This window comes from Artemia franciscana, chromosome 1, assembly GCF_032884065.1.
Source record: "Artemia franciscana chromosome 1, ASM3288406v1, whole genome shotgun sequence".
In the NCBI taxonomy this organism is placed as follows: Eukaryota; Metazoa; Arthropoda; class Branchiopoda; order Anostraca; family Artemiidae; genus Artemia; species Artemia franciscana.
In genome coordinates this window covers 34,054,426-34,076,167 of record NC_088863.1, presented here as the reverse complement: position 1 = coordinate 34,076,167, position 21,742 = coordinate 34,054,426, and the positions used below count along the sequence as shown (strand labels likewise).

At 35.8% G+C, this 21,742-nt stretch overlaps 1 protein-coding gene across 3 annotated transcripts in view; it reads right to left on the bottom strand.

Annotated features, from left to right (window-relative positions):
* LOC136028895 (leukocyte tyrosine kinase receptor-like) overlaps nucleotides 1-21,742 on the bottom strand; it is a 244,527-nt gene that overhangs the window by 16,026 nt on the left and 206,759 nt on the right. For all 3 annotated transcript variants that reach the window (XM_065706861.1, XM_065706864.1, XM_065706871.1), the window contains 6 exons: nucleotides 21,225-21,476; nucleotides 18,645-18,743; nucleotides 5,829-6,118; nucleotides 4,170-4,367; nucleotides 3,042-3,232; nucleotides 770-871 (listed from right to left, as the gene is read on the bottom strand). In XM_065706861.1, coding sequence (XP_065562933.1) covers nucleotides 770-871; nucleotides 3,042-3,232; nucleotides 4,170-4,367; nucleotides 5,829-6,118; nucleotides 18,645-18,743; nucleotides 21,225-21,476 — 1,132 coding nt within the window. The remainder of the gene's footprint in view (nucleotides 1-769; nucleotides 872-3,041; nucleotides 3,233-4,169; nucleotides 4,368-5,828; nucleotides 6,119-18,644; nucleotides 18,744-21,224; nucleotides 21,477-21,742) is intronic.

Below are 21,742 nucleotides of genomic sequence, written 5' to 3'. Positions count from 1 at the left end.
GAAAGAAGTCAAACTTTAGCATTGGTGGAGGCGCTATGTCCCTTATGTACATGATAGTTTTTATAATTTTTAGTAATAGTGTCACTCTCTATATTTTCATTTGATATTTTACATCATTTTTTTTTACGTGGCTGGGTTGCAAAAGAATTAGGTAGCACCAGAGGGCACAGAAAGTGGCCTGCTTTCTGTTTTATCCCTTTTGATCCCTAAAAAGGCCAATAGAAATTTCAATTATAATCGGTGATCCTCCGCCAAGGTTTCTACAACCACCTCTTCCGTACAAAGTGTCTGAGGAAAAAAAATACTAATAATATGCTGAGGACTTATGGCTCTACCACTACTCCTGACCAAGTTTCTGCTAGTAGCCCAATTCTGAGCCCACTAGAATTTGCAAGTGAGTCTTGATAGCATTTTGGAGCGAGCTGCTGTATTTGGAAACAATTCTTATTTAGTGCTTACATAGATCCGTGGTCAAGTCTTGTTGGAAGATTGGATCCAATTGGTGGTGGGTGATTTTAGATTGAGGAGGGAGAAATAACTTGCATATCAACTGCTTAGGCTGCTTCATGCTAAAAGACAAAACTTGGATGGCGAAGCCGGTGGTAACTAGGAGGTAAGCAAGGCCTTTGTTTTTACGGCATTCATGTTAATTGTCCTAGTATTACATCATTGCTACAATAGAATTTTCTCTATTTATAAAACCCAAAATTTTACCTTAATACTCGAGTAATGTGGTCAATATGTAATATTTGACATAATTTATACTAACCATACGTCAGTCTTCGAAGTAAATATACCATCCAAAAATGCTTCGGGCGGCATCCATTTCACAGGGAGCATTGCTTTTCCTCCTTTTCGGTAATAATCATTTCTGAAAATAAGAAAATCTCATAAGTGTACCTCCATGTGAAACAGATATCTCCGAAAACGGGAAACATAGCGTCGTAAACAGCTCTTCAATGACAAGCATGCTGCTTATCATGAAAGGACTTGGAACTTCAATGGAATGATCATTAGAAGGATTCTTGTACACCCTTTCGCATCTTAGCGTATACATTCAATTTAAAACACAAACCTTATCAGTCAAACGCCATCCATACTGCCTTCCTACAGGTTTTGTGCAACTAAAAATAAAAAATGATAAGCTATAAAACCATTTTTACGATTAAAAACACAAAAAAGCTTAATTGTGTATAATTAGACCTCATTGACAAAAAAAAAGAGAGAGAGATAGAGAGATAGAGAGAGAGAGAGAGAGAGAGAGAGAGAGAGAGAGAGAGAGAGAAGAGAGAGAGAGAGAGAGAGAGAAGAGAGAGAGAGAGAGAGAGAGAGAGAGAGAGAGAGAGAGAGAGAGAGAGAGAGAGAGAGAGAGAGAGAGAGAGAGAGAGAGAGAGAGAGAGAGAGAGAGTGAAAAAAGAGAGTGACTAAAAGTGACTACAATGTAATTGCATATCAAGACATCTTAAGAACTTTTAAATTATTTATTAATTGCAAGTTATTATGATTTTGTTGCTTCTTCTTTGAAGTATGAGATATCAAGTCGCAATATTTCTTGTAGTATTTTTTTAATCCTAAGAACTTTACAGTGCAGAATGATTTTATCCTTTTATGCCCAGATTGGTGGTACCATCTATTTCATTTTATCTGATATGATGCTAGTCCATTACTTAGTTTCACTTTTAGGCTATAAGGATCTATTCTAAGCTATATTGAGGTAACCAACAAAAACTGCGTTAGGAAGAAGTTCTTAAGAAAATCATATCCAACAGAGGAGCAATGCCAAATAAGACTGTTTCTTGAATATGCAGTTCTTTGGGTATCCTACACAAGACAATGGGATCCGACTGGGTGTTTTCTGATTTGTTCTGCCGTGGAACATCCATTTCACGAAGAGATGAACACGTTGCCAAGATCCGCGTGACTGGTCTATCTAAGAGTCCCAAATCAAAATTGAAACTTTCTTTGTAGGTTTGGCAAATACAACAAGTTAGAATCTTCTTAACTTAATCAGTCCTGGTGATCTCACTTGAAACAATACTTTTGGGGCTAAAACAGTTCCTGGAGAAGAGCTCGTCCGTGGGTAACTAACCTGTATGGCTATATCGTTTCTTCTCACTTCTATTTTGTTGTAGCTAAAGATTTTGCACCTTTGATATGTATGATATCAATGCTGTGAAAAATCATCTCTAATAGAATTACGGTTGTTGTTACTACAGAATGTAATAATAATATTTTATCTTTTCCGTCCTGAGAGACGTTTCTTTACAAACCGAAAAAAGTAAATGAAAATAAGAAGTAGCCAAAGGACGAGAATTGACAACAAAAGGTACAAAAAGTTTAAAAATGTAAGAAACAACCAATTAGCCAACATTGAAATAAAAGGCTGTTGGATTTCTGGATAAAAGAGGAGGAGAAATAATTTTCAGTTCATGCAATTAATTAGCCCAACTATTATAAAAGCTAACCTATACACCAGAATTGTTTTTTAACTAATGTAAAATTAGAGGCTCAAGTTTTGCAGTCCTCACTTACCTTAAACCAATTCGAAAACCAATTTTATGAAAGAGGAAAAATTTGGGTTAGGACTTTCATGTAAAAAAACAGGGGTGTAATTTTCTACGGAGCAGGGGGGAACGGCTGCCTCCAGACCCAAGTTCGCCATCCCAGATCTCATTCCCTTCTTCCCCAGATGGCATTTATTTTCTGCAAAAAATATTGTCAAAACAAAGATAAACCTACATAAGTCAGGTATCCAGATAAACAGGTAAATTCTCTTTAGTATATCTTTGCCTTTATGGTAATATATGGATAATTTTCCAGTTTTTACGGTCATTTTCACTTGATTTGGAAAAATTGGCTCCAACTTTGCCAACTTTTTTCTAGAAAACGGCAGCATTTCTTCTGAAAACTGGCCTACTATCATTTTCAACTGATTCGAAGAAATTGGCTACAACTTTGCCCCCCCCCTGGATTTTCATGAAATGACGCAACTGGTAAAAAAAAATAATTTTAAGCGTTATCTTTTTAAATTACATACATACCGGTAAATGTCCCTCGCCATTCCAAAATCAGCAATTTTTACTACCCTACCGGGTCCTTTTGTTGTAAGCAAGCAATTACGAGCAGCAATATCTCTATGGATAAATCGACTCTCTTCCAGGTATTGACAACCCTTTGCTACATCAATTGAGCATTTGATCAAGTCTTTCATTGTTAGCATCGATGGCTTGTCCTAAAGAAAAAAACTCATATAAATTCTTCATGTTGACTTATTGTGCATGATATAAAAAATTAAAAAGGCAAAGCATGAGAAATGAGGGTAAAAGACTTGATTCTCAAATATGTCTGAAAATTCTCCCGTATCTATCTTGAAAAACTAGCAATAGTTTTGTACGTACGTGTATGTACATTTTTTCTAGAAAACGGCACTTAATTTTCTGAAAATTGGCCTACTATCATTTTGCGGTCTGGAAAGCGATCCAGATAGGTCACGGTTTGGAAAAATTTATTTAGAGTCTTGATTTTTGGAAAAAAAACGTTTTTCATTTGAATGACGTCTCACTCACATGTTTTTTTTTACAATCTCGATTCCGTTAATGATGATTGTGCGATAGCTGCAATCTATTAAAGAACGGACAAATAAATTCTTGCTAAAAATTAAAAGCACCTTAAAAAAACTGGCTACTGAGAAAAAAAATTGCCATTTGTAGTTGATTCAGGAATGGTAACAATTATCTCAATTAATCTTAATAGTAAAATGTTATCTGGAAAAACAATTTATGGTGATTTCAAATTTAGCCTGTAACCTCTAAAAAATGGTGTTGATCCGAAACAAAAGCTGAAAACCCTATACAAGAAATTTATAGCCCCCTGGCTGGAACTACAAGCCTTTTGGATGGGTGGCACTGATGTGACATCTTTTTTTCTTCTTCACTGTTAGCGGGGCACTGGAACATCACAGAATGCAGTTAAAGGGCATATTTGAAAGGAAATTACTAGTGCCTTTTGCATTTGAAACATAATATTTCAATATAATATGATTTATGACAAAGAATAGCTATTTTGGCCCTTGTTGTTGAAAAGTTTCCCCAGTATTATTCTAAGCCTATATAAGAAAAATAAGCTTTTACAAAAAAAAATTAAAATATTGGTGATGAATTGTAAATTACCGGCGGAGTTGGTCTATTTTCACGGAGGAACGTCTTGAGGTCTCCTCCAGCAAGCAATTCAAGCACAATGAAACGTGGATGCAAGTCGAAGCAAACGCCAATGAAGTGAACAATATTCGGATGCCGGAATTTTGACATGATTAATGCTTCCATTAAAAAATCCATTTCTGCTTGACTGGAAGAAAGTTCGGGAAGCGTCTAAAACGAAAAGTAATGCAATTCACATAATTCATGAATATTAGCTTATGGCGTACATTAAATGTGAGGCTCTATAAGATCAACATTTTTTCGGTAAAGCTCACTCGATTAAGTTATGACTTAATCATAACTTAAAGAGTTACAGAGTCATAACTTAAAGAGTTAAAATCATAACTAACAAAGAGTTACAGTTCCGAATACCTGAATGTCGAAAGTATCTGATCCTGACAGATGAAAATGACGATTGCTGTATATGTGGTCAAAATATCAAGATATTTGAATCTATTTTCACTGTCTAATAAATGGACTTGTCCTTATTTGAACTTTTATTTGTTGGTCATAGAAAAGACAGTTAGGTTTTGGGGAAAAATACCCACCTAATTTAACTCAGTACTAGAAAAATACGTGGTATATTTTGGGAAGTGTGACCAATCAAGTATATAACTATAAATTCAAAAACATTCCTTTTGCAATTAGAAGTTGAAGGAGATTTTGCCACCTTCATTAGAAATTCAACTTACATTTAGGCAATATTAAAGAAGAAATTTACAACACAAGACTTTGGATGAACCCATTTATTTAATTCTCTTAGACAATTCTAGTAGATGAACCGGAAGTTATTATTTCATTCTGTATAAATATGTTAGTTTGATTTTAATGCTTTAGTATTTCTCCTGATGACGATCACTGCATATTTGGTCGAAATATGTAGATTATTTTATCTGTATTCACTGTCAAATTAATAGACTTATTCCTATTTGAACGCTTATTTGTTCGTTGTAGAAAGGCAGAGTAGTCGCGGAAAAACAACCTCACTTAAGTTTTTACGTCTAAATTACAAACTTTTTACCCAATTTTTAGCACAAATTCAAAACCCTGCTCAAAGCTATCACATTCCGTGAAATATACCCTTTTGAAAGCACCTGCTGATGAAATTCAATACTAGCTTTGGATGCAGGATACAAGCACTTAATTTCACACTAAAATTTGCTCTTATTTTGAGCATATTTTATATATTAGCTCCAGTGAGACAGGCTTCAGTTATATCGTAAATTTAAAAAAGGATACACAATTTTATGAATAGTTGGTATCCATTGCTATTTCTCGCAGTTCAACAAAAAAAGACACTCATCTTCCTCAGATAGGTGGAGTCTGAGTGTGTGCTACCATCTACTGGCGAAACGATTGATTTTAATTAGACTTTGTCTTGAGACAATTTAATTCAAATGTGTCATTTAGGTAATCGTCAAATTACAGTAATCACCTTAGAATTTATAGAAAAATGTAAGGTTCTAGGATCTTCTAGGAAAAATAAGTTTTTGGAAATCAGTCTCTTAATACTTGAAACATTGCAGAAGTAAAATTCGCACTGAGGCAGGCAAAGTACGACATTTACCAGGGTCCGGATGTTCATTTAGTTTTAACTCTCGAGGATATTCTTTACTTTGATTCACCCCTTACCTTAATTGCAACTGGAAGTTCAACAGAGTCTCCAGCCCCATGCCTCAAGTATCCTTGGTAGACCTCTCCAAAAGCACCTTGACCAAGGGCTCTAACAAGCCGCAAATTTTCCCTCGGAATCTCTTTCAGGTCATATGTTTTACTTATAGCCCCACCTCCATCAAATTCATAGTTTGGATTGAGTTCTGTCAACATTCCATTTGCCTCACGAAGTCGATTAAGCTGTAAATCAGCCCCACTGATACCTGGATGGCTCAAAGCAACCAATTTTTGACGCTGGTACCGGTTATCTGAAATGGGATAAAAGTGAATATGAAAATAGGCTGCAACTTATTTCAATAGTTTGTCGTTTCTTTTGTTCCTTTTTTGATAAAAGAAGAATAAATGACTGGGAATATTACTGGCAAGCAAAGTAAAAAAAAGATCGTAATGAGACAAAAAAAAATGCAGACACACTAAACACTAACACATTTTTGACTAAAAAAAGCCTATAAAATGTCAACTTGACCGTAGGTTTTCTGTAAAATGTAATCTGTAGTTTTAATGAAGGCTGTGGCACTTTCTAGAAATTGTAGGCTATGAGAGTGAACTTTAGAATTTACTGAAAAGTCAGTCTGTCACAATTCAGCTCTCCATCCGTGATAAAGAATTCGAGTTATCTACCCACCTATGCTATTTGAGATTATATTAATCGGTATTATCTTTTTTCCTTTAGAAAAAGTTTAGTTTTATGGAATTTAATTTCATATACTCGTAAATTTCTTCCCCATCTTAAATAATAAATTGTCAAATTTTTCGTTTTTATGCTGCTTTCTACTTCTTCTTCGTCCTTTTATCATCCCTTTTCACAGCTACGTCAGGGGATCAAATTATCAAACAGTTCGTGGTAACGAACTGTAAAGAAGGAGCGATCCGGCTCAATAGTAACCGAAACTCTAAAAAACGAATTTTGATACTGGTAGATGTGTCAAAAGAATTAGATTTTTATGATGATTTCAAAATGTAAGTTTCATCAAGTTCAGTCTTACCCATTGAAAGTTACGAGGCAGAGAGTATTTTTCTTTTTTTTCAAAAAAGGAGGAAACACCCCCTAAAAGAATCATAGAATATCAATGAAAATTACACCATCAGATTCAGCGTATCAGGGAACCCTACTGTTGAGGTTTCAAACTCCTATCTGCAAAAATGTGGAATTTTGTATTTTTTGCCAGAAGAAAGATCACGGATGTGTTTTTTTTTCTATCTCTTTTTAATTCCCAGGGGTGATCGTATTGACCCGGTGGTCTTAGAATATCGCGAGTGGGTTCATTTGAACGGAAATTAAAAGTTCTAGTGTCCTTTTTAAGTGACCAAAAAATTGGAGGTCAACTAGGCCCCTTTCCCATGCTCATTTTTTCCCAAAGTCACTGGATCAAATTTAAGAGTATCTAAATTTTAAGGCATTTTGTTCAGCATAGTCAAAAATGTAATAGCTATGCCTTTTGGGATGATTTAATCCCCCAAAGTCCTCGGAGGAAGGGCTGCAAGTTTTTTACTTCGCCCATTGTCTACATATACTAATGGTTCTTGGAACGTATGCCGACGTTTTCAGGGGTACTTTTTCTGGTGGGGGGGGGGTCAGGAAAGATGGTTACGTGGGAGGATCTTTTCCATGGAGAAATTTTTCATTCAGTCTTTGACCTTTATGGATGAAAACCAGTTTATATTGGTTGGTTAATTTACAGAGGATTATTGTTTGGATATTTATTTCATTGCGCAACTATTGAAATTGTGTACAATGCTATATAGTGCTGTGAACAATTTGCTTTTGATAATTGGATAATTAAAATCGTGTAAACAACTATTTAAGTTGTGTAACGTGCTTTGAATAATTGGATATTTTGGATAATTAAAATTGTGTACGCAACTTCTGAATATACATCTTGTGAGTATTGCTACCTGATTTGCTATTGCTTTTACTGACAACTATTGTGGCCCCGCCCACGAATTTTGATGAAATTTGATCATTTCACCGGATGATGCCAGGTGAAAGACTTGTCTTGAATCCCGTGTTGAATTTCATTTCACGGGCTAGAAATGCAGGTTGTTCAGCTGATAATATTGTAAAGATTGCTTGCGATTTTTTCAAAGGAGATGTGTTAATTGAAGCAAAGAAGATTTTGTGGGCTGACGCCTCTATTACTAGGGTAACTGAGCGCCCCAAAGTGACTGATAATGTAAGTGATATGGTTCGAGCCTTTGATCTTTGTGATGAGAAAAAGATCAGCCTACCTCAGTATCTGATTTTCGAGCCAGATCAGGTCCCATGTGTGCCAGGGGAGACAACAGCTACGTTAACTCGAAAGGTTAATGAACTCTACATGGAATTTAAAAGCTTCGCTGAGCACCATAAAGCAAGGTCAGTCGTGCAAACTATTCCTGATATGAAACCTCCCCCACCCGCAAAACCGTCCTATTCAGTTATTGTGAAAAATCCACCAAAAAACTTGAATAATCCTGACGCTCGAAAAGATTTCCTGGATAAAGCTTGTGGGGGTGTCAGTTCAAGCATAGTTGTTTTGAGGCCTAGGAGGGATGCATGGCAAGTAGTTCTGTCGGACAAGGGTGGCGCCAATACTTTGGCAGATGCATTAAACAAAGCAGACCAATCCATTAATGCTAAAGTGAAGAGTCCTGCCTTTTTCGGTATAGTACGCCGAGTGCCTGAGGGAACATCTAAAAGTGACCTATGCGATCTCGCTAATAACTGTATAGAAGTTGTTCAGTTAGGAAGTACGAGGTCTTTTCGATTAAAGTTTGAGTCACGTGACCACCTAAACTATGCCACTGAGAATCCCCTTGTTATTGGTTACGAGCGTCTACCTATAACTGAGTACAAGTTTTTGCCTACCCAGTGCTACAAATGCCAGTGCTACGGCCATACTGCAAACAACTGTAAAGCTTCCCCGAGATGCTCTAAATGCGCTGGTGACCACCAGAACTCCAAAGAAAACCCGTGTCAACTTGTCATGAAATGTGCTCTCTGTGGCTCCTCCGACCACCCCTGTTATTCGTATAACTGTCCAGAAGCACAGAAACTACTGCTTAAGAAATGAACAGTCAAACAAACACAAGTACAAGTACTTTACAAGATTTTACGTTTCTTAATAATTTATCACTGTGCAATAATGTTGTTTTTAATTATTACGATGACCAAAATAATCTGTCCACCAACACCTTAGCTAGCCCCGATAGCCCTTTAAACCAAATTAACTGTAAATATCTCGACACTTTTGATTTTGTGAAAAATGTGAAACCTAAGCTAATGGAAGAGACCAAACTTAATGTAATTTGCTTTAATATCAGAAGCATACGGGATAAGTGGGCTAATTTTAAAGATTTAATTTTAACAAATGGTTACTGCCCTTTCGACGTAATTGGAATAACGGAGACGTGGCTTTCAGAAATTGATGATACTAATGAATTTTCCCTCACTGGCTTTCAAGCTATTCATATTGAAAGAAAATTAACCAAGTCCTCTGGTGGCATTTCTCTTTACATCCGATCAAGTCTAAAATTCACCAGACTATTAGATTGTGAATTCTTGTTCTCGCAACCTATAAATAATAGATGCATTTATTCAATAATCGTCGACATAAGTGTAGACGAGAATTCTTTTATTTTTTCGTTATTTTATAAACCACCCTCATTTCCGACACCTTTCTTTTGTAATCAGTTTGATGATTTTTCTAGTTTTATTAATTTACCACAAAAGAAGGCAATAGTTTTTGGGGACTTCAATTGTAATTTATTAAATGTTAGCAATAACAATGATAGTGATACCTTCTTTGAAACATTTACCTCAAGTGGTCTTCTTCCCACAATCCTTTTTCCTACTAGAGTTGATCCTATGAAGTCTACCGCTACTTTAATTGATAACATTTTTGTATCCACTTCCCTGGAAAACCACCTGTCCTCCAAAATAATATTTTCTGACCTGTCAGATCACTTTCCAATCTATCTTTCCTTACCCTCCCTATCAGCTACTCAACCCCGTAGAACTAATACCCCTACATCTAATAGAATATATAATACTGTGAATATGAACCGGTTCACGGATTGTTTGAAATCCTTCGACTGGTCCAAGACTTTGGATTGTCAGGATATTAATTCAGCCACAAGTAGTTTTAAACAGGGATTGAGTGATCTTATTAGTTCAACCTTTCCAGTTCGTAAATCAAACCGAAAAACTACCCATATACGCCCCTGGATGTCAAATAGCCTGATAATCTCTTCATACCGAAAAAATGACCTATATAAGTTAGCTTGCAAAACCAGTAGCGTTATTGACCTGACTAATTATAAAAAATACAAAAACGTATATACCAAACTCATCCGGGAAGCAAAGAAAAATTATTATTATTCAAAAATCTCTCACTGCAAAGGGAACTTGCAAAAAATTTGGTCTACAATAAATGAAATCCTTTCAAAAAAAAAAGGAATTCAAGATCTGTTCCTATTAACCTTAGGGACATCAGTGGCAGATTAATTGACCCAATTTTAGTACCGGATGCTTTTAATAATTATTTCACTAATATTCCAAATGCTAACTCCTGTTCCTTCTCACAGTCGGTACACCCTAGCAAGAATCCCAGATCCATGTTTTTCTCTCCAACTGATCGCAAAGAGGTGCTTCAAGTTATCGAATCTCTCTCTAATAGTAGTACACCTGACTTCTTTGGCATAAGTAATAAGCTTCTTAGGACCGTATCTTTCTATATTTGTGAACCCATTGTGCACATAGCAAACCTGTCTATGACCAATGGAGTCTTCCCAGAAATATTTAAATCAGCAATTGTTATCCCGATTCATAAAAAAGGCGATCCGTCTGAGATAAGCAATTATCGTCCAATCTCACTTCTCCCAGTTATATCTAAGGTGCTCGAGAGAATTATATTCCGACGTCTTTCTCCCTTTGTATTTGGGAATCATTCATCAGATTCGTTGATTTCTCCTCATCAATATGGCTTCCGTGCCAAATTTTCAACTGCTCATGCACTAATAGACGCCACACAGTTTATACGTTCCCAACTTGACCTTAAAAATACTGTATTGGGCTTATTTCTGGATTTTTCAAAGGCCTTTGACATGGTTGATCACAGTGTTTTATTAAGTAAACTCAATAACTTTCTCATGGTTCGGCTCTTATCTCTCTGGTAGAGTACAGAGTGTGAGACTGGGCGGGGTGACTTCACATCCCCTACCTGTCCGGAGGGGCGTCCCACAGGGCTCTGTTCTTGGTCCAATACTTTTTCTCCTTTATATTAATGATTTGATTACGGACCTGGGCCCATCAGTGCACCCAGTACTTTTTGCTGACGATAGCAACTTTTTCATCACCGGTCCTAATTTACCATCCGTCGTCACCTCTACTCAAACCCTTCTGAATAGAGTACAGGAGTGGTGTCTCGTTAACTGCATGACCATTAACAGCAAGAAAAGTCAGGTGGTATTATTTCAAACCCCTTACAAAAAAAATGAAGTTCAGCCGGCACTTGGCCTAAAATATTCTACCAATCTCCTCCCGCAGGTCGAAGTTGCCAAGTTTCTTGGTGTCCACATAGACTCCTGCCTATCATTTGCAACACATGTGTCCTATATCAGAGCCATAATTTTGCGACAGGTTAGTATAATTAATCGTGTGAATTATTTTCTTCCTCCCGATATCCTTGTTTCCCTTTATTATTCTTTTATTTACCCATATATCTCATACTGCGGATCTGTATGGGGCAATACTTATCCTTCAGTTACCAATAAATTAAAATCTGCTCAAAACCGTGCCGTCAAAGCAGTTTTTCGGTTGCCACAACTATATCCCACCAAGGACTTGTACTCCGATTTTGGTATTATCCCTTTTGAACAAATCATCAAAAAATTAAATCTATCCCTTGCATACTCCGCTTACCATAAAAATCTTCCTCCCCACTTATTATCTTATTTTAATAGTAATAATTCTGAAGGCCACTGTCTCCGTTCCTTCATTGTCCCCAGGTGTATCTCTAGTTCCGCCCAGCAATCCCCAATTTATAAATCTATAATTCAATAGAATTTAATACCCTCCAGTGTCGAGCTATCCACAAGTTTTCGGACGCTATATAACAATGTACTAAAATCTTGATATTATATTTCTCTAAATGTTTGTTCAATTTGCTTTAATTACCCTTGTTTTCTCTTTTATTTTTTTTTCTCTCTCTTTTTCATTTACAATTTTTTGTTGTTTTGGTCCTTAACAAGTTCGCTTCTAGGATCTTTATTATTATTGTTGTTATGTGTTTTCTTTTCTTTTTGAATAAATAAATAAATAAATAAGTAAAAAGGAATTCGCCGGGTTTCCCAGCATTATTTAAAGACGATCAGAAATTAAATTAAAAAAAAGTTTTTTCCACTGAAAATAAGGAGCAACATTAAAACTTAAAACGAGCAGAAATTATTGCGCATATGAGGGGTTTTCCCCTTTGTCAATACCTAGCTCTTTACGCTAAAGTTTTTAGTACTTTCAAAAGAGCTATTTATTCTAATTAAACCCTTCGGAATTCAAGGTTCATTCCTAAAGAGCTGGAACAAAATTCGAACTTTGGCGTAAAAAGCAAGGTATTGACGAGGGGGTGAACCCACTCATATACGTAATAATTTCTGTCCGTTTTATGTTTTAATGTTGCTCCTTACTTTCAGTTGAAAAATCTTGTTTTTTAATTTAATCCTAAAACTAGCTCTACCGCTCATTTAAGCAACTATTGTAAATCTAGTACCTTCTTTTTTTTAGGTTAATCATTTCACTGGGTGGTGAATGTTATTTGATGAGAGAGTTATCTTGATCCCGTCCAGTTACGAATCTCCGGACTTCGGCAATTTGCTCTATAAGTTCCCGGATCTTTCTTTTGGCTTTTTTGCATTATTTTGATTTTTTTCTCTCAATCCTGTCCTGCTATTTTCTGGGCACTAAAAGTGAACTCGTTTGTCCTTGCCAGTCCTTGAGCTGAAAGCTAATTCTTAAGTGTGCTTGAGCTGAAACCTATACTTGGAATAAGGATTTTCAAATTATGTCCGTCATAAAAATTTAAAGGTGTTATCGCAAAAAGATCTTAAGCCAGGTATCTCAGCCTTCTGATTTGTGCTTTCCAAACTTCTAGCCGATTTAAGGCTCACTCTCACAAGATTTCCGAGGAAAATAGCGTAATAAGTAGAATAATTAGTTGGTAGAGGGGTCTTCATCATAATTCATTCGATTTTCCTGCAGTTTTCATTCTTTGGATGCTCCCTAATGATTTCATGTCATCAGTGCCTTATTATAGTAAAGTTGTTTTCGTTTAATGTCTTCCGTTAATGAAACAGGCACTTAAATTCTAATATTGCTTGGAGATCTGGCCGTCAGGATGTCTATAAAATGTGACAGAACCACCTCAGTTATCACTATTTAACTACGATTAAGAGTAAAGAAAGGTCACTATATTTATTTTTGGGCAAAAATTTAGATCTTTGACCATTTGGGTGAATTTTTGGGATCTAACCGCACACAAAGACATAAAATTGTCTCTTTTTAGCAGATGCTAGTCACTTTTTTAGTTCCATAATGGAGGGCAAGGTAACAAGATCATAGATTCTCATCTATGTTTTCATGGGTATTATAGTGGGGTCACAAATTGAGCAACAGGGGCGGACTGCTGAAGTGGAAATAATTCACCAGTTAGTCTCCTTTACGGATTCAACGCAAGGAGTCGGGATGGATTCGAGGTGCTTAAACAACGGAACATTCTCGAATCTTTAGGTCTGATAGGAGTTCTATCGGTTCTTTACATTACCCCCCTAAGATGAATTAATTATTGGAAGGCTTGTGTCGATTCATAATTTTAGGTTTAGGGGGCTAAGCACTGAATATTAGAGGAGAGAGAGAGTAAGGATTGTAACATTGTCAACATAGTATGTAAAGGTGACTGGAAAATATAAATAGATTTCCAAACCCTTATGCTTGTCCTTGACCTCTCAGCTTCAAGAAGGGGCACTCCAATGACCGTGTGCACAATACCATCCATCGATTTTTCTCCTTGTGTCCACTGTTGTCTGAGCTCTACAGACTTGGGCAATATACTATGGGGGAAGAATTTTTGACACATTTTGGATATGGATGTGTTAATTTTCATGAGAAACAACAATTTAAGCATCCAATAAAAGTTCTATTGCCTCCCTTTTAAATTATTTATTCTTTTAAATCTGCTTTAAGACAGTTGTTTTCTATGTTTGCTAGTAAAACAGTTCATGGTAACGAAGTGTAAGTAAGGAGCTTTTCAATAGTAAACGAAACTTTAAAAACCAAAATTTTGATACCAGTAGATATATCGAAAGAATCAGCTTATTATGCTGACTTCAAATATATAAGTTTGATTAAGTTTAAACACACCCAAACGGCAACAAAACTAGGAAAATTGGCATTATTTTTGAAAAAAAGTGGGAATCACCCCCCTAAAGGTCATAGAATCTTAATTTAAATCACACTATGAGAGTCACCGTATCAGAAAGTCGTACTGTAGAGGTTTCAAGCTCCTATCTGCTAAAACATGAAATTCTGTTGTTTTTTTTTCAGAAGAAAAATCGCGGATGCGTGTTTATTTTTTTTTCAAAAAAAGGTGATCGCATCGACTCACTGGTCCTAGAATATCTTGAGAGGACTTTTTCAAACGGAATTTAAAAGTTCTAGTGCCCTTTTTAAGTGACCAAAGAGATTGAAGGACAACTAGGCCTCCTCTCCTTCCCTTTTAGCACAAAATCATCAGATCAAAATTTAGGAACAGTCATTTTGTTCATCATAGCTGAAAGGCCCAATAACTATGCCTTTGGATATAACATGCCCCCCCCATCGTTCCAAGGGAAGGTCTTTACGTTAAGAAATTTGCCCATTGTTTATGCATAATATTTGCTATGGGGAAGTTTCCAGGGGGTGAAGTTGTCTGAGGAAATTACACACTGAAGTAATTTGCAGGAATTCTTATACAAAATTATATGTCCTGCTTTCTCTTTTCTGTTTCAATTTTACGTGTGGAGTTGCAAGGGTAATTGTCCTGGGTAAAATTTTCAGCGGGATTGAATTGTCTCGAGGATATTTTAATTAGAAGGGCATTTCTCCGTGGCGGTGGGGCCAGATTTCCTGGGATTATTTAAAAAACAATCAGAAATTAAATAAAAACAAGTTTTTTCAACTGGAAGTAAATTGCAGCATTAAAGCTTAAGACAAACGGAAATTATTTATATGATGGGGGTTCACAACACCGAGCTCTTTACACTAAAATTGGAATTTTGTCCCAATTCTTTAAGAATGGCTCAAAAAACACAACGGTCGTTTAAATAGAGCAATAAAAACCTTTTTTAAAAATAAACTTTAGCGTAAAGAGTGAGGTGTAAGGGTAAAAATTTACGTAATAATTTCTGTTCTTTTTATTTTTAATGTTGCTCCTTACTTTCAGTTGGAAAAACTTGTGCTTTTTATTTAATTGTATTTAGAGTTCTGTCTGAACATTTCGTAAGACCAATTCACCCTTCTAAAGTTTTTTATTTATTTATTTTTTGTTTTACAAATTTCCCCGATTGTTCATTACTTTTTCCTTATTGATCACGTCTTCTTGGTCCGCAAGAAAGGCAATTTTGTCTTGTTGTGTTCTGTTGATTTTCAAGTTAGTTATATTTTGGCTGTTGACTTGAGAGTTACAAATGTCATTGTTTTCTTTTTTTTTTAGATATGATGACATTTATCTTTCTTTAACCCGGAGCAGAGTAGGGAAGTTTCCAGAAATGATTGGCTCACCCTGGGTGTGTGGTCCCCCGGCCTGGTGGTGATATTACTAGATAAAGAAAATATTCAAATATTGGGGTTTACACCCCAATAAGCAGCCATGCACTTATAGGCTGAAGGTTCTAGCCTGTAACAATAGATTTCAATTAGGTTATTTACGTATTTGTATTGTAATGATAAGTGCTTAAACTTAAAGAAATAACAAAAAAGTAAGATGTTTAAACCAGAACTGACGCATTATTATACAGACACTCAGCATAGTTGAAACTTCCTCTCTTGTAATTGCTACACGTGTGTTTTTTCCGAGTTCTACGTTTTGTTAGATGAATCCTTGAGGGCTGTTTGCTTCCTGTATGTTACGTACGTTTACCATATGAGAATTGTGGTGTTCGAAAACTATGATTGTTGAAACTAAAATTTATCGAGGGATGGTGCAAAGAAAGTGAAAAATTGAATAAAAAACATGCAGAATATCATAAGCAACAGTCTATAGCACTGCCTATAGTAAAGGGCCAAAAGGTTTCTGTTTTATTTTTGCTGGTGTTAAGTATCTTTTTCCCTAGAATATATGTTTTTTTTAAATATATATTTTGTAAGCTGCTGTATTCATTCGTGTGTAATCAATATTGAAGCTTCAAACAGTTCTTGATATTTTTACTCTTTTTTTCTTCTATTATGAGCAAGGGCTAGAAAAAACCCAGTTGTTGTGTTTGGCACAGCAATTGCAATGATGGTTGGCTATTTTGGAATGATTTCTATCGTGGATTACAAAGCTATTTTGCCTAATTGTTTTAATTGTTAGATGGAATATGATTGTGATACTAATTGTTTTTTGTTTATATTTTCCAGTTTTCCAATTACAGTCTTGACCTTATGGATAATATTTTCATAATCAGGAGGGGTGGGGGTAATTACGCATCTACATGAAATATAACCGAGGTTCTCTTAGTTAATATGTTTCTTTACGCTAATGCTTTATACTATATTAGGAGGGTTCATAAAATCCGTAAAAAGCAAGATTTGAATTTAAGAACTCAATCAAACAGTTCGTGGTAACGAACTGTAGTAAGGAGCGACCCGGCTCAATAGTAACCAAAACTCTAAAAAATGGAATTTTGATACCGATAGTTACATCAAAAAAATCGCATTTTAATGCTGATTTTAAATATATAACTTAAAGATTAGTCATACCTATCAAAAGTTACGAGCCTGAGAAAATTTGCCTCATTTTAGAAAATAAGGAAAAACACCCCCTAAACGTTATACAATCTTAACGAAAATCACACAATCAGATTCAGCGTATCAGAGAAATGTATTGTAGAAGTTTCAAGCTCCTATCTACAAAAATGTGGAATCTCGCATTTTTTGCCAGAAGACAAATCACGGATGCGTGTTTATTTTATTTTTTTCCCAGGGGTGATCATATCGACCCATTGGTCCTAGAACGTCGCGAGAGGGCTCATTCTAACGAAAACTAAAAGTTCTAGTGCCCTTTTTAAGTTACCGAAAAAATTGGAGGGCACCTAGGCCCCCTCCCACGCTCATTTTTCCCCGAAGTCACCGGATCAAAATTCTGAGATAGCCACTTTATTCACCATAGTCGAAAAACCCAATAACTAGGTCTTCGGGGACGACTTACTCCCCCGCAGTCCTCGTGGGAGGGGTTGCAAGTTACAAACTTTGACCTGTGTTTACTTATAGTAATGGCTACTGGGAAGTGTACGGACGTTTTCAGGGGGATTTTTTCGGTTTGGGAGGGAGAGTTGAGCTGGGGGGGTTACGTGGGAGGGTCTTTCCATGGAAAACTTCTCATGGGGGAAGAGACTTTCAATGAAGGGGGCGCAGATTTTTTTTTAGCATTATTTAAAAAAAAAACAATGAACAAAATAAATATGAAAAGTTTTTTTCTACTGAAAGTGAGGAGCAGAATCAAAACTTAAAACGAGCAGAAATTATTTCGCATATGAGGGGTTTACCTCCTCGTAATACCTCGCTTTTTACGCTAAAGTATTTTTAGTGATTTCAACTATTTATTCTACAGCCTTTGTGATTCAAGGGTCTTTCTTAAGGAATTGGGACAGAATTAGTGTAAAGAGCGAGGTATTGACGAGGGGTGAAATCCCTCATATACGCAATAAAAACATACGAATATAGAAGTTTGTTACGTAAGTTAATTCGTAAATTATGTATATTTTTTTACTAATGAAAATGAACGTAAAAAAATAAAAGTTCTAGTTGCCTTTTTAAGTAATCGAAAAATTGGAGGGCAACGAGGCTTCCTCCCTCTCTCCTGTTTCCTAAAAATCTTCCGATTAAAACTATGAGAAAGCCATTTAGCCAAAAAAATAAATTAATATGCAAATTTCGTTTTAATTATTTATATGCTGAGAGCCAAGATCAAACCATGCATTAATTAAAGAACGTCCAGAAATTAAATAAAAAAAACGAGTTTTTTTAAATGAAAGTAAGGAGCGGCATTAAAACTTTAAACGAACAGAAATTACTCCGTATGAAAGGGGCTTTTCCTCCTCAACGCCCCGCTCTTTACACTAAAGTTTTTTACTGTTTTAAGAAGTAGAGTTAAGAGAAAGAGTCAAACTATAGCGTAAATACCGGGGCGTTGAGAAGGAAAAGCCACTTTCATATACGGAGTAACTTCTTTTCGTTTTAAGTTTTAATGTCGCTCCTTACTTTCATTTTAAAAAAAAACTTGTTTTTTTATTTAATCATCCATAGATCGTCCGACAATAAGTATACACGAAAATTGAACGCTGGCTTTCGTACTGGGAGTCTTGGAATCTCGTTTCGGATTCAAAATGATTAAGAGCTTTTAAATGGTGTGACATCAGTAAAAAATTTATCGGTACGTTAATATCATAACCGTTTTTTTTTTTTTTCTCCAGGTTGATGGTTTTTCTGGTACACACATAAGGGAAAAGTTATCTGAAGCAGAGTTTTCAATTTAATTCCAAATAATAGAATAACAATTAACTTACATAGGAAAGCGCAGGTAAAGCTGACGGCTGTAATGGAAGCTAATGTTGCCACTATGATGATAATAATAATTGGTGGCTCTCCAAGTTGAAGGGCTGAAACTGAAGTGAATTTTAAGCTAAATTATAATAGCTAGAGACAAAACAAGACTTAAAGAGTTTTGATGTATTCATCAAAGAGTATTTGAAATATATTGTATATTTTATTATTGCCAAAGTCGTTTCTCGTTTATCAAATTATTTGTCGTAGAAGATTTTATCCGTGTCTATTAGAACAAAGCACTGGTTCCAACTAAATAAAAGGCGATGTGTTTCCCCTGTATTATTTTTTTTTCATTAATTTTATGTACCATAGATGTTAATGGAAATTGGACAGGGACTCATTGGATTTGAAATTGAACTTTCAGTGCCATTTTAAAACTAAAAATTAAAAATATATAAATTGCCCACTGAAACCTGGCACCCCAGATGGCATCGGCTCAAAATGTCGGGAATGTTATTTCACTCAAATGAATGAAAACCCAAAAATATTCCTCCAGGAGGGGCAAGATCCACATAGCTCCAAGAACAAGGCCCTAAATCATTGAGATTTGAGACAGAGTTTTGGCCATGATCACACCTCATGTACTCCAGGGCACACCCGTAAACCTCAGCTGGTGTCTGACAAAATAGTAATTTGCTAAGAGGAACTAACAGGTACAATAAATAGGCCTCCAGGATCAACTTGACCCATGCAGCCCCGAAGGTAAGAGTCCCGAAAGATAGAAATTGCTAATTTCCCACCGATAACTTATAGTGCATATAAAGAGACATATTACATCTTTCTTGAAAAAAAAATAATACAATTATTTTATATGACACTCTGGATATCAAGGCTACACTTCCAAGCCATGGTGGGAAGCGCAGGGTGATAAGCCTAAAAATCTGTTTTCTATCATCAAACCGCTTGACTTGGCTGTAGAACCTGTTCTAGGACAGTGTATTGCACAATAGCGCTGGCAAAGTAAAGAGTGACATAAATTCAATGGACTATCCACTTTTTTATATTCACCAGGCCTCCTCATAAAAAAGTATTACTGTACAAAATTTAGGGCTGGGGCTCATTAGAATGAAAATTGAAAGTTTACATCCATTTCAAAAATTAAAAGAGGCTGGGAGAAACCAGCCTTCTTCCTTGCCCTTTTTTCTGACTAGCTCCCCTCAATCCCCCAAAAACATCCGATCCCTAGATGATATGATACCCCAAAGTCACTTGGGCAATGGTTGTAAGTTATGCAGACTGCCTATTCTTGACAGGTAGGGTTTTTGTATTGGTAAAGGGGGCATGTTTTTACCCTGGGTCTCAAAAAAGGCTAAAAATGCTACGGTTGAAAGTTTGAGATAAATTATAATGGGATGGAATAAAGATACTCGAGAGTCATTGTTGGTGTAAAGAGTGTCTATAATAGTAGTCAAATCTACATAAATGATTTATATTCAGTTTATAAATAATGGTGAAGTATTTTGCTTCCTTGACGTCTAATAAGGCGTCAAGGAAGACTACTTGACTACTTGACATATAAACAAGGTAAGTAGGTGCAAAATTTAGAAATAAAGCGGGATAATATTGGAAAAAAGTGAGGGATTATTATGAGGGATGGTGCATCAGAGACCAGATGCCAAGAAAGTTGAACAACAAATTCCAGTTACGAACAAAAATTGTTTGTTTTCCACCGTGTACCTTTAGGGGCCTCATTTAGTTTAAGATCCCATTAATCATTTCCTGATCAGTCGAGTATTATTTCATCTTATGTTATGAAGGGATAGTAGAGGTCATATCCTCTCTCCAAAGCGATTGCAAGGACTAAACACAAAAAGTTTAAAAAATATGCGGTCCTTCGAAAAATATTTCGAAACCTTTGACACATTCTATAAAATAAATTTAAAGAAAAACTTGTTTTCGTAAGTAAAATTCAAGAATAAGACTGAAAATAAAACGAACAGAACTATTCCACATTTAAGGGTTGCTATCCTCTCCTCAAACCTCTTTCTTTATACTAAATCTCTATGTTGGTTTAAAAAACTTCTTGTTTCAATTCAACAGTCCTTGGATCTGAGCACTCGTTCTTAAAGGATTGAGACACACAACTAAACTTCAGTAGAAACAGCAGGGATTTGAGGAGGGCCAATTACCCCTGATATTTGTATTTGCTGTTTTTAAGTTTTATGGTGCTCTTTCCTTTCATTTGAGAAAACTTATATTTTTTAACGTATTTTGAAATTTAATTGAAAATAAACTATATGTTGTTATTTTCCATCTAAGCAACTTACAATGCTCCAAACTCCTTTTTTTCTGTGTGTCTATTAATTTTAGACTGCCAAAGTAAGGTATAATGTACCGGTCTTATTTTTGACCTTTTTTTTTTACAAAAGTCGAGATTTGCATTGTCATTTGGAAGTCTGTAATAACTTGTCCGGTAGAGTGTGCTAGCCCTTATTTTGATGGGATTATATGACAAATATATGACATTTAGAGACTATAATGTAGCTGAATATTGATTTGTAATTCTTAAAAATTATTTTGTATTTATAGAAAAATCTTACACTCTGGATAACACGTGGTGCCATCTGACTCCAGTGTCCATCTGTCTGGGCACATGCATGTAGTTTCCATCATATTGGCATTTAGTGGAACACATCTATAGTCACATCCACAGCCAGAAGTAGCCATTATAATTTCTATTTCACCGTCACCATCACTGCCGGTGTAAGCTAATGCCCATTTCTTCCCATCTGGGATCACAAAAGACCAGCCTCCTTCACCATTGCGTGTCTCATCCTCAAAGGAATTACCTCCTGCGAAAAGTAAACGATAAAAACTGTTAATGACGGAACAGCCAATCAAGGCTCATTCTGGCTCAATTACCTGCGACTGCTTTTAAATTTGAAATCGGCATAAGTAGTAACGAAAATTGGACATTATATTACGCTTGACACTTTATTTTCAAGCTATTTCCCTTCTTACACGCCTGAAATTTCGCAAACGTGTTCAAATATTAGGACTAACAGAAAACTGACCACGAGAACAGAAAAAAGTGGACTTGTCCTGCTGCCAGTCCTAA